We start from the raw sequence: 13335 nt of genomic DNA, 5'->3' as shown, positions 1-13335 counted from the left end.
AATTTGTGTTATCATTTTTGTTCTGATTCTGTATGGCACTAATGGCAAATTCTGAAGAAAGAAATGTAATACAAGCTACTTTTCTTTTTTGGCCTAAAAGTGTCAGTTAAGCTTAAATGCCTCAGAATTTAAGAACAAATATACATAACAAATCCTTAAAGTTCAAACTTACTTCCCTAGAGTTAAAGGGTTCTGTGTTCACAGGGGACTTAACCTGGAAGAGGGAGGGCAAAAATCTTCACAGAATATAGACAGTTTCAGTAAAGATTCTTGGTCATTATTTTTATCCAAAGGGGCATAGTAAATTCAATTCACTTCCTTAATTAACAAGGTTAAGATCAACATTGAAGCAAAAGCCTATTCATAATTGGGTCCAAGGAGATACAGGAGAGCAAACAACAGCTAATCCAAATAGACCTGAAGACATGGCAAACATTCCAACATGTTACCTGACCAGATTTCCTAAGCCTAAGGGCTGGAAAACCAAACCTGCACAGTTGACACCACCTAATCTAATGTAATAATCATTTTGAATAGCATTAGGGTTAAGCACTGCTAATGAGCTTTTGATTCCAAAATTTCTTATCACCAGTGAAATTTTGCATGCGAGAATGTATCTCTGTAACTGCTATCACCATTGAGCATTATTTATTTTCCTTTCACTTATTTGAAGACTCTGCTCCGTGTCTTATAAAATTTTCCTAATTTATAACATACTGGCTCTGCTAATTAACCTATGAATTTGAAGTGACTTGAGGCAAGATGGCTCTGACATGAAAGCTGTTTATTAGAGTCATCTAAACTGCGATGTCCCTAAGAGTCACTTTTTCAAATCTTATCCTGAGCCTGCATGAAAGCAGGCTTTAACAATTTTTTTAATGAGAATAGTCTTGGCTTGACTGTTCATTGTCATTGGTTTTGTTTTAGTCTGCCTTTGCAGCAGACGTGCATACAAGTCTCAATACAGTTATGGTATCATTTTTATCTACTGGAGAAAGGCTTATTACCCTTCTCTTTTCTCCTTAACACAGAGACACCGTAATATTAAACATGTTATGTAAAACAAATTTACATTCTTGTGTATATTTGTACTTTAGATAGTACATCATGTCAGACACTTCATTTCCAGTAATAGTTAAGAATTGTTTTACTGTAATTTCATTGTTTTGCTTCCTTTGTCAAAATTCAAGGACCACATTAAAGTGAGGAGAACATATCTTGCATTACGACTAATGATATAATTACATCATTAGATGAATGGATTTTGACTTTGAAGCAGTAATACTACATCATTTTACTAAAGAGTAAATCTCTTGTGTGTGTGTCAGGTTCAACAAGGCTGGGCTTATCTAATAGTTTTGCATTAAATATGGTCTATTTACATAAAATGATAAAGATTAGGTACTCATTTTCATAAACTATATCTATATACATATGTAACTATGTATACATGGATTCATTATCAATATCTTACTTTCCTTTTCGCTACAAAAATTGTCATCTCAAATATTTAATAGTGAAAATTGCTTAATTTTTCAGTAGGCAGTAAAGAGTAGACTTCCACCATTGCAACTGTATTTTATATTTATTTTCTATGTTTGAAATAATAAATCAAATGAAATTGTAATAAAGCTTTACCATATCCATAATTTTACAGATATTCAAAGTAGGTTCATTTGGAAAATATTTTAAGTTACATATAATTTCAGTTGTCAGAGTGAAGTGATTGAAAGTAACATTATCTTTATTTCTCCGACTCTTCATTTAGGAATATATTTTAAAGCAAGTTGCAACGACGTACATCAAGCTTGGTTGGCCAAAAAACAATTTTAATGGATCTCTTGTCCAAGCGTCCTACCAACACGAGTATGGTTTTATTTTCTTATTTGCTCCCCCCAGAACCGTACAGTGACACGCCACTAGAACCACTGTGACCGTCGCAGCGTGAGACGGCCTTTCATTCTGCATCTTTCATTTCCCTTTCCCGGAAGGACTGCTGGTGGACAGCACGGTTTCCACCACCTGGTACTGAGAACAAAGGCTTTTCTTGGCCGTGTTTTAATTTAAAATCTGCCTCTACGGGTAGTTGATATCTGAACCTAGACCCCTCACTAGAGAACCGTTTCCAGAGAAGACGTTTTTATGCACAGCTCCCACCCTGCTTAATTATTTCTTACTCAGCAAAATGGAATCCCCGTGTCTGAAAATTATTTTGTGCTAATTATTTACACATGTACTCTAATGTAGTGTACTGAGTTACCCGTTCTCTCCAGATATTAACACTGTTGGCTTTTCTTCTCCTTTTGATGATACCTAGAGAACTGCGTAGAGAAGTTATAATGCTGGCATGTAGCTTTGGCAACAAACACTGCCACCAACAAGCATCAACACTTATTTCAGACTGGATTTCCAGCAACAGGAACAGGTAAGCTGAACCCAGTCCTATTTTTCTGATGTGGTATGTACTACTTTCAGATTCTGAGTGGATGCTTTGCATTCATTAACTGGAGAAAAACAAGACAAGTTAAAAACACTGCAGAACTTTGTTTCAGGTTCACAGATTACCAAGCAGCCACACAGAAGCCACAGTGTACATCTCTTTGGAATATTTTATCTAGTTTTAAACTACCTTCTTAAGCCAGGCCCTTATTCTTCATATATACGGTGTCACCTTATTTCGAATCTTGATAGCTTTGCTGTCCCATGAAAAAAAAATAATTGAATTTAGGTCAAACTCTGAAGTTCCTTAGAAAGGTTGTGGTATTTATTTATAAAACAACTGTGAGCATTTGATATAAATGAAGCAGCATAGCAAATGTTAATTGTAAAACCTAAAGACAAAAATGTTATGAAAAACCTTTAGTCTTTCAGCGACCTTTGATAGAAACCTTAAACTTGTGTCTTATCTTGGAATTTCACAGTACTGTATTTTCATATATTATATGAGGTTAAAAATATTTGATAGAATTATTTTCGACTTAAATATTATACTAAATGTCACTTAATGTTAATGAAAAAATATGAAGCATAAGCAAAATCAAAGATCAGTGATTTTCATACTATAGTTTTTAAAAATATTTTAGGTGTATTTGAATTTCCAAAGATCATTATGTTCCATTTCTTTTTATATTCTGGGAAATTTTCAATCACACTTCTCCAGTCTTTGGTCACCTTGTTAAGGAGAGTCTGATCAGAGGGGTGAGGATTTAAGGAGTAATTAGTTCAGAAGATTCTATTTTACATGCTTCAGGGGGCTTGTTCCTGGTGTCAGTGGCTGAGACAGCCCCGTGGGCAACAGAAGGAGACTTGTTGTAGAAGAACATTGAGAACCACAGAGAGTATAATTTGTTTACGGAACAAAATGGTATTTGTCTTGCTGAGAGTTGTTTAGGTTTAAACTTATGTCTGACTCCAGATCAAAATGTAGCTCTCCTGCTTTAAAAGTTTGTGAGGGAAATCTTTCACTGCATTTCTTAGTAATTAGTCATAATCTCTCACCTTCTCTAGAGTTTTCCTCTTTTCTTTTTAAGTTAATCCTTTTTGACCGTACACTGAGCTAAGAAGGAAAATATTTTATTACTATCATCTCTCAATGGAACCATCATATACTAGAAGATAGTGATTAAATTCCTTATCACTCTTCTCTAGAACTAAAACATCTTCATTTTTTAAAACTTATCCTTTTTGCTAAGTCCTCTAAAACCTTTTATATTAGTCTTAAAATGTTATTTAAAAAACTTTTCCTGTTTTTTTACCACCCCCTTCAATTCTATCACATGTAATTGGGCTATGAAAACTTTAAACATTTATCCAAAATCAATACATCCAAAATGTGATCAAGATATTTAATCATATATACATTCAAGGAAAAAAAGTGAAATATACTCTTTGACAATTGTGGTCTCAACTTTCCGCCCCCTTGTTTTTTTGTTTTGATTCTTTGATTGTTTTATTTGGCAATTTGACTTAAATGTGCTAAATTGCTTCAGTCGTACCAGGCTCCTCTGTCCAAGTCTTCCCAGGCAAGAATAATGGAATAAGTTGCCATTTCCTCCTCCAGAGGATTTTCCAGACTAAGGAATCAAAAGCATGTCTGTCCCTTCTCCTGCATTGCAAGGCATGTTCTTTACCACTAGCTCCACCTGGAAAGCCCCTTCTTTGGCTATAGACATGTGCTTTTTCTCAGAACTGATAGCTGTTTTTGAACCCTTTCATGAATTTACTCATACTTACCTACATTCTTACTATTTTATTAGAACTGAACTTATACCTTTGTATTACCATAATTTCTCTAAGGAGTATTCAAACATGATATCATTTTCTACCTTTAAAAATATAACTATCGGGAAAATTGTATCTTTAAAATAATTCATTTATTTAATGAAATTTTATTGAGCAATTCTCAGTAGCAGCTTTCACTTTCATGTGTTGGAGAAGGAAATGGCAACCCACTCCAGTGTTCTTGCCTGGAAAATCCCAGGGACGGGGGAGCCTGGTAGGCTGCAGTCCATGGGGTTGCAAAGAGTCGGACACGACTGAGCAACTTCACTTTTAGTTTTCACTTTCACGCATTGGAGAAGGAAATGGCAACCCACTCCAGTGTTCTTGCCTGGAGAATCCCAGGAACGCGGGAGCCTGGTGGGCTGCCGTCTATGGTGTCACACAGAGTTGGACACGACTGAAGTGACTTAGCAGCAGCAGCAGCAGCAGTAGCAGCTGGTAACCAAAAAACAAAGAGAAGAGGTAAAGCTCAAAATTCATAGGAGATACAGCTCTGTAAACAAATAGTAGTACTTTGAAGCAAGAACCAAGCATAAGACAGTGTGTGAACCCGCAGAAGAGGGAGGTTGCTGCCTGGGAGACCCTGTGTTCTGCCTTATGAAGAGTGAGTGGGACCTAGACGACCGGGCTGCGTGAGGCAGGGCTGGGTGTGTGTGAGAATGTGAAGGGGAGGGTAGGGGTCCCAAACAGAAGGGAGGTGCATGGGTTGATGTTTAATTTTAAAAGAGTACAACAGTTTTTCACTTGTGAGTTTGAACCCTCTGTTACTTCCATAAACCCCTTATAAATGAAAGTGTCAGCTCATTTCAGTTCTTATAACTATTCTGCTTATTTGTGGTACAATAGTTAAATTTGGGCCTAATTCTTTTAAGTTTCTTTTGTTATTTCCTTCATCGTTTTTACATGGTCCTGTTTTGCTTCTTTTTGTGACTGGGCAAGTAAACCTGCTAAGTGAAACTAACTCTGTGTTTACTAAGAAATACTCAACCAGCCAGCCAAATGACATGCCCCAGCATACACAAGTGACCTCCTGCGGGAGGTGCACATGATGCTCACGGGGCTGGCTGTGTGTGACATCAGAGGTTTCATCTGTACTTAATAAAACAATAATGCACCCTGTAATTGGTGCTGAGTTTAACTTTCTTAAATTGAGTCAATTAAGGGGAGGGTTAGGTTTCTTTTTAAATGTGCCTGAAGTAACAGACCAGTTTTGTTTGCTTGTTTTTGTTTAATTGGAACCTTAAAAATCATCTTAAAAGACTCTCCAAAGGTAATGTTAAAGTGAAAGTGTTAGTCGCTCCATCATGTCTGACTCTTTGCGACCCCATGGACTGTAGCCCACCAGGCTCCTCAGTCCATGGGATTTCCCTGGCAAGAATACTGGAGTGGGTTGTCACTCCCTCTCTAGGGGATCTTTCCAACCCAGGGATTGAACATGGGTCTCCTGCATTGCAGGCAGATTATTTACTGTCTGATCCACAAGGTAACATCATAACATACTAAAAAATTTTGATCAGCGAGATGCTATATATTTGTGCTAATAAATCTAAAGGACAAGGAGTCCTGGAAGAAGCAGCAGTTGCAAAGATCTGGGCTGCTTGTTACTATACAGCCTGGTCCTGATACACCAGGGAGATAGGTCAAATTAGTGGCACTGGAAAACAGAATGGAAAGTTGGTGCAAGGCTGGCTAATGGATCCAAAAAGTGCAATGAAAGGCTAGAGGTGGTAGCAGAAGTTAGAAAAATTCAAGAATTACAGTGGATGATACGTTGAATGAGTCAACATTCTGATCTCTTAAAATATTCAAATGCTACAGTGTGCTGAATTGTAATGGTGATGTCATGCATATAGACAGACTGAGCTGTGTTCAGGTCTTGTTAGGCTGTGGTTTGAGGACTAAGTTCAGCAGAATGCCACATTTCAGAAAAGGGACAAATCACCAAGCATTCGGGAGAGAACAATACAAATGATAAAAAAGATTGAGGAAACACCAGCTATGAGAGGAGGTCACGAGAACTGAGAATTTCACTCTAAAAAAAAGACTCACAAAAGATGATAGCTTTTTTGTATGAATAAAAAACATAATAAAAAGGACAGAAATTGGTTTCTTTCACTGCTGGGTGGAAATAAATAAGAAATGATTGGCATGAACTTCACTGAGTAAAATAGAAGAGATATATTTTTTACTCTAAATGAATTATTATCTGAAAACCTCTGTATTGAAACACTTTTGAGATTATACAGTTAACTACATAGGGATCTCAACATATCAGTGTGGGATTTTCTTTGAATAAACATGTAACCTGAAATTAAATGTGTCCATGATAACACAGCCTCTTAATTTTGTGTTAATGTCTTTCTCAAATAATATTAAAAGATACATTTTTTTCTTTTTTAAAAAAATTTTTGGAATTGATTTACAATGTTATATTAGTTTCAGGTGTACAGCAAAGTGAATCAGTTGAGTTCTGTTCAGTCGGCTCAGTTGTGTCTGACTCTTTGCGACCCCATGGACTGCAGTACACCAGGCTTCCCTGTCCATCACCAACTCCCGGAGTCGGTGATGCCATGCAACCATCTCATCCTCTGTCATCCCCTTCTCCTCCTGCCTTCAATCTTTCCCAGCATCAGGGTCTTTTCCAATGAGTCAGTTCTTCCCATCAGGTGGCCAAAGTATTGGAGTTTCAGCTGCAGCATCAGTCCTTCCAATGAACACCCAGGACTGATCTCCTTTAGGATGGACTGGTTGGATCTCCTTGCAGTCCAAGGGACTCTCAAGAGTCTTCTCCAACACCACATACATCTGCATATATCCACTCTTTTAGATTCTATTCCCATATAGGTCTATAGAGTACTGAGTAGAATTCCATGTGCTATTTGGTAGGTCCTTATTAGTTATCCATTTTATGTATACCAGTGTGTGTGTGTGTGTGTGTGTGTGTGTGTGTGTGTGTGTATATATATATATTCCAATAAAGCTTTAAGCCAAGACAGGGTAAAGATTTTAAATGGTTAATTTTTAAAAAGTAATCAGAAGTGATATCCATTCCCTAACATAAATTGATAACTGGTATCAATACTCTGGGCTTCCCTGGTGGCTCAGTAGTAAAGAATTCACCTGCAATGAAGGAGATGCAGGTTCAATCCCTGTGTTGGGGAGGTCCCCTGAAAAAGGAAATGGCAACCCACTCCAGTACTTTTGCTTGGGAAATCCTATGGACAGAGGATCCTGGTGGGTTCTTGGGGTTGCAAAGTGTCAGACATGACTTAGAGACTAAACGACAACAACAAATCGATAATCTACTTAAAAAATACCCTAAAACAGCAGAAGACCTTGTACATTGTGGGAAAGTAAAACTGCTTACTGAATTAAAATTTACTGTGAATTCATTTGAAATTGAAAAAAATAAGGTCATTTTATAACAAAAATTGTAAGTAGGGGAGCCTCTGTGGAGCTTTGCAGCATACATAATACATAAGCTTAATATTGTTGCCCTTACTGATGATAATAATAATGAAAATTATATCTACTTTATTGAGTATTTATTACATTCCAGGCATTGGTCTAAGTGTTTTTGGTATATGATTTTTTATTTTTTATTTTCCTTTTACAAAGAGAAATCCAAAACTTACAAAGGTTAAATGTAACTTGCCAAGAGTATACAGCAATAGATGGGGTTGGGGGAGAGATCTGGGCTTCCATCCAAAGCCTATCTTCTACCCTACAGCCTAAAATTCTGTGGTGGTATATCGAATTTCCATATATCAGTAACAGATGTTTGTTCAAAAACGATAAAAAAAAAAAAAAAAAAAAAACAAAGAAAAACAAAAAAGGATACCCAAGAAAGCCAGTTTTTTCTGTGCACAAGAGTCACTGGGGAGACTAGTTAAACTAGTCTAGTTAACTAGACTAGTTAAAAAGCCCCCTCAGAGCTCTGATTCTTGGGTGAGATGGGGCCCAAGAATGTGACTTGCTAATAATTTAATAATTTTCTGTATTATTAAAGATGCTGAGGCTGCTTATCTGTGGCACACACTTTGGGAACCACTGGTATTAGGATTGGTTATGGTCTTCAGAGTCAAAGACACTGTGATCAAATTGCAGCCATTTGACTAAGTAAACTTAGGAAAATCACTTGGTACATCATCTGAAAAGTGGCAAGACTACTAACAACCAAACAGGTAGTGAGGATTATATAAAAAAATGCCTATATAGGACCTGACCCTTGTAAGAAATTATACAACATTCAGCATCTCTGAAGTTGGCTTCTACTTATTTTTTTTTTAGCTTTAAAAATTTTTTTTTTAATTTAAATTTATTTATTTTATTTTGACCACCCCTGTGTAATGGGTTGGAGAAGGCAATGGCACCCCACTCCAGTGCTCTTGCCTGGAAAACCCCATGGACAGAGGAGCCTGGTAGGCTGCAGCCCATGGGGTAGCGAAGAGTCGGACACGACTGAGTGACTTCGCTTTCACTTTTCACTTTCCTAAATTGGAGAAGGAAATGGCAACCCACTCCAGTGTTCTTGCCTGGAGAATCCCAGGGACGGGGGAGCCTGGTGGGCTGCCGTCTACGGGGTTGCACAGAGTCGGACACGCAGCAGCAGTGTAATGGGTGGTGTGAATTTGAGATGGAGAAAATAGGAACAGTGTGGAACAGAACAGGATAAGACATTTATAGAATGCCTTCAATATTAGACTTAACTTTCTATAAATTTTGAGGATGTAAGGATGTGACTTGTAACATAAAAAATAAAACATTACCATAGAGGTTCTAAATCAAGAGCAGGGGGACATTTGCCCCTCTCCCCACTGCCTGTCTTGGCCTCTGTTTCCTCCCTCCCCTTAATCAGGTGCTGTTTTGGTACATGCCCCTCCCTCAGTCATAGCTGTTGTTTAATCTCATAGTGTAAAGAGCTCCAGTTAAGCTCCTTTCCTTTTGTCTGCTCTTAGCCCATCAATAATTGTTGAACTTGTGAGAGCATAAAAGTGGCAGGACAAAGGGCTCTTTCCATTATAGTTTTTAGGTATTTGGTTCAGAAACCTCATGTTTTCTTCCCTGAAAACATAGATCCTAAGTTATTGGCCATGTTTTCACGTTATTATGGTCCTATTCCCTCTGCTCTTTACACTCTTTTTTGTATTCTTTCCACTACTCATTGGCCTGCTGTACGTTTTCCTGCCAGCCAGTCCTGCCATTCTAGTGGTCGGTTACCAGCGTAGTCCTGTTGCAAACTAGGAACACAGCTCAGAGTCTGTATGGAGTAGTGGGAGAGGCAGGGTTCCCCAAACCTCCAGTGAGTGGGGGTGAGGAATCAGGTTTGCTCCTAATTTGTCAGTAGGCAGCTGTGGGTTCAGACAAGTCTGTCAATGTCTCCAAATTTTCAACCCAGGGAGGGCATTGTATCTAAATCTCTAGTGCTTCCTTCAAGTCCAACAGTCCAAAATTTCACACTCACTGTGCTTGAACATAAATCATAGTTTCCTCACAACATGTCCAGTTTGGGTTCTCTTTTGATTGCATAGTTAAAGGGAGCATATGTTCATTTATTGATGTACTTAACAAGCATGTATCAGGCACTGTGCTAGACAATTTGAAGGAAGCATCCCTTCATTCAAGAAGTGCCAGCCCCTATTACCTGACTGGCATTGAGAATACGTGATCTGCACCCTTATCTGCACTAAAGATGAATGCAGGGGCAAGGAGGGGAGTGTAGGAAGGAGGCAGACATTGTTCAAAATAATCACACAAAGCTAAAGATGAAACTTAGGTGTGTGATGCCCTGAGAAAATTTGACCAGTCCTGTGGAAATGTGACCAGAGCAGGGAGAGCAGGGAGAACTTCCAACCCTGATGATCACTGGGGCTGGAGATGAAGAGACAGAGCATATTTGAACATGACTGAGGAAGGAAATTGACAGGTGTTAATGAATGTTTGGATAGAAAAAATAAGAGAAAGGAAGGCGATGATGACAACTGATGAAAATAATCCCTTGGGCTCAAACTTTTATGCATATGAACTGCCTAAAATGGCATTTTAAGTCTATATCCAAAACTCTCCATCATACATTTAAATGATTGTAAATTCCAGCATATTGTAAAAATAGACATTTTTTTTCAGTAAAATTCTTTTCAGGCTTTTAAATGTCTCCAGTGGATCTGAGATACCATAGCTATTTTATACTCATCATTAGCCATTTAAAAATATGATTACTTATTTACTAAACACTGTTGCTGTTAGCTCGCTTCAGTCGTGTCTGACTCTGTGCGACCCCATAGACGGCAGCCCACCAGGCTCCCCCGTCCCTGGGATTCTCCAGGCAAGAACACTGGAGTGGGTTGCCATTTCCTTCTCCAATGCATGAAAGTGAAAAGTGAAAGTGAAAGTGAAGTCGCTCAGACGTGTCTGGCTCTTAGCGACCCCATGGACTGCAGCCTACCAGGCTCCTCTGTCCATGGGATTTTCCAGGCAAGAGTACTGGAGTGGGGTGCCATTGCCTTCTTCGTAATACTGTGCTAACAAATGTCACAAATTAAATACTTCACAGAATCATTACAATATGTAAAATTTTCTCTTTATTTGGTACTGTAATAAAATGCACCCTCAGAAGACACAAGATGAGTGAATGAGAAATATGCCTCTCTTCTGGAAAGTGAGAGAAAGTGGGAGAAGGCTTTTTATGAGAAGAGAAATATCCATTTAAGAGTTTAGAGTACAGAAATGGATTGCCACGTGTGTGTTAGTCACTCAGTCATGTCCAACTCTTTGCAATTCCACGGACTGTAGCCCACCAGGCTCCTCTGTCCATGGGATTCTCCAGGCGAGAGCACTGGAGTGGGTTGCCATTCTCTTCTCCAGGAGATCTTAGCAACCCAGGGATCGAACCTGGGTCTCCTGCATGGCAGGCAGGTTCTTTACCATCTGAGCCACCAGGGAAGCCCAGGGAATTATCCTTAGGTACTCCTTGAAAAGTCTCCCTTTATGCCTAGAGTTATGAACACGTCATTCTGAGGACACCTGCACTAGGATGTAGGAAGGAATGGAATGGACGAGAAGTAGATGAAGTTGTCTAGGGAGAGAACATGAGAAGGGCGTTCAAGGCCAAGACTTAGGAAATCACAGCATGGAGTAGCTGGGTGTAATTCACACATGTGTTGAGGCCCCTGAGGATGAATATTTACGGTGTATTCTAAAAGTTGTTTTATTTCCTCTGCCAATTTTCGTGTATTTTTCACTTACTATTAATCCTTTCCACTATAAATTTTTAAAGTTGCATCTATTTAAACAGTGGTAAAGAATCCTCCTGCTAATGCAGGAGACACGAAAGACTCAGATTTGATCCCAGTGTCAGGAAGATCCTCCGAGGTAGGAAATGGCAACGTACTCCAGTATTCTTGCTGTAAAATTCCACAGACAGAGGAGCCTGGCAGGTTACAGTCGATGGGGCTGCAAAGAGTCGGACATGACTGGCTGTACAAACATGCATATATATCTGTAAATATAGATATGTAAAAATGGTATATAATCTAAGAACTATATACTTTTTCTTGTAGATGTCCCCAAGGGACCTTATATAATTTTTAGTTTTACTTTAACTCATCTCCATCAAAAATGCAACTAATTGCCTCTACCTTGCATTATAAAATAGGTATTTTATATCTAAAATAATTTTTAAAATACTTTTATGATTGTCTCATGTTTCAAATATTTGACTCACAACATCCTCTTTCAGTGTTAGCCAATACTGCTTTTACAAGTAGTGTATTTCTTTACCTCCTAACCAATATCTGGCATAATATCTGTTTTTTTTGGGGGTTAAAATATCAGAAATTATTTCATTTTTAATTTCTAAGAATTTAGGAAGTATGCTACAAAAGGCAGTTATAGTCCCAGTGTATTATATTAAGAAACTTCAAACTGATTGACCTGTGTTTTCAGTCATTCGCATTTTTACTTGTACATGAGCATCCTATGTGTAATTTATTTGGCTAGTTATTTATTTCACACTGTGCAGAGTTGAGATACTGTTAATAGAGGACTTCATGCACTATGGGTGTGATTTCCTTCCTTAATCTTTTTTTTTTTTTTTTATAACAGACTAGTCCTTTGAGGTGAGAAGAAGAATATAATGAATTATATACATATATATATTATATATATATATATATAATATAATGAATTAGCTACTAGAATGTTTGTAGTGTAGATTTAAAAAGTACTTTCAGTTAGTTTTCCCTTTGCTTAATCCAAAACTTGAGAGCATGTACTTTTGTTTACTTTTATCTTTGCTGTTCACTTGTTATATCCTGTTTGACTCTTTGTGACCCTATGGATTGCAGCACACCAGGCTTCCTTGTCTTTCACTATCTCGTGGAGTTTTGCTCAAACTCGTGTCCAAATAAGTCCATGAACCTTCCAACCATCTCATCCTCTGTCACATCCTTCTCCACTTGCCCTCAATCTTTTCCAGCATCAGGGACTTTTCCAACAAGTCGGCTCTTTGTATCAGGTGGCCAAAGTATTGGAGCTTCAGCATCAATCCTTCTAAAGAGTATTCAAGATTGATTTCCTTCAGGACTGAGTGGTTTGATCTCCTTGCTGTCCAAGGCACTCTCAAGAGTCTTCTCCAGCACCACAATTTTTTTTAATTTATTTTTTTATTGAAGGACAATTGCTTTACAGAATTTTGTTTTCTGTCAAACCTCAACATGAATCAGCCATCAGTTCAGTTCGGTTCAGTCACTCAGTCGTGTCTGACTCTTTGTGACTCCATGAATCACAGCACGCCAGGCCTCCCTGTCCATCACCAACTCCTGGTGAGTTCACTCAAACTCACGTCCATCGAGTCAGTGATGCCATCCAGCCATCTCATCCTCTGTCGTCCCCTTCTCCTCCTGCCCCCAATCCCTCCCAGCATCAGGGTCTTTTTCAGTGAGTCAGCTCTTCGCATGAGGTGGCCAAAGTACTGGAGTTTCAGCTTCAGCATCAGTCCTTCCAATGAACACCCAGGACTGATCTCCTTTAGAATGGACTGGTTGGATCTCCTTG

The 13335-nt window shown here is 38.4% G+C and overlaps 1 protein-coding gene across 1 annotated transcript in view; it reads left to right on the top strand.

Annotated features, from left to right (window-relative positions):
* TRHDE (thyrotropin releasing hormone degrading enzyme) overlaps window positions 1-13335 on the top strand; it is a 439831-nt gene that overhangs the window by 392265 nt on the left and 34231 nt on the right. Inside the window, exons 14-15 of the mRNA XM_025284466.3 lie at window positions 1769-1866; window positions 2318-2425. Of these exons, the coding sequence (XP_025140251.3) occupies window positions 1769-1866; window positions 2318-2425 (206 nt within the window). The remainder of the gene's footprint in view (window positions 1-1768; window positions 1867-2317; window positions 2426-13335) is intronic.

This window comes from Bubalus bubalis, chromosome 4 (assembly GCF_019923935.1).
Source record: "Bubalus bubalis isolate 160015118507 breed Murrah chromosome 4, NDDB_SH_1, whole genome shotgun sequence".
In the NCBI taxonomy this organism is placed as follows: Eukaryota; Metazoa; Chordata; class Mammalia; order Artiodactyla; family Bovidae; genus Bubalus; species Bubalus bubalis.
This window is presented reverse-complemented; position numbering and strand designations above follow the sequence as displayed.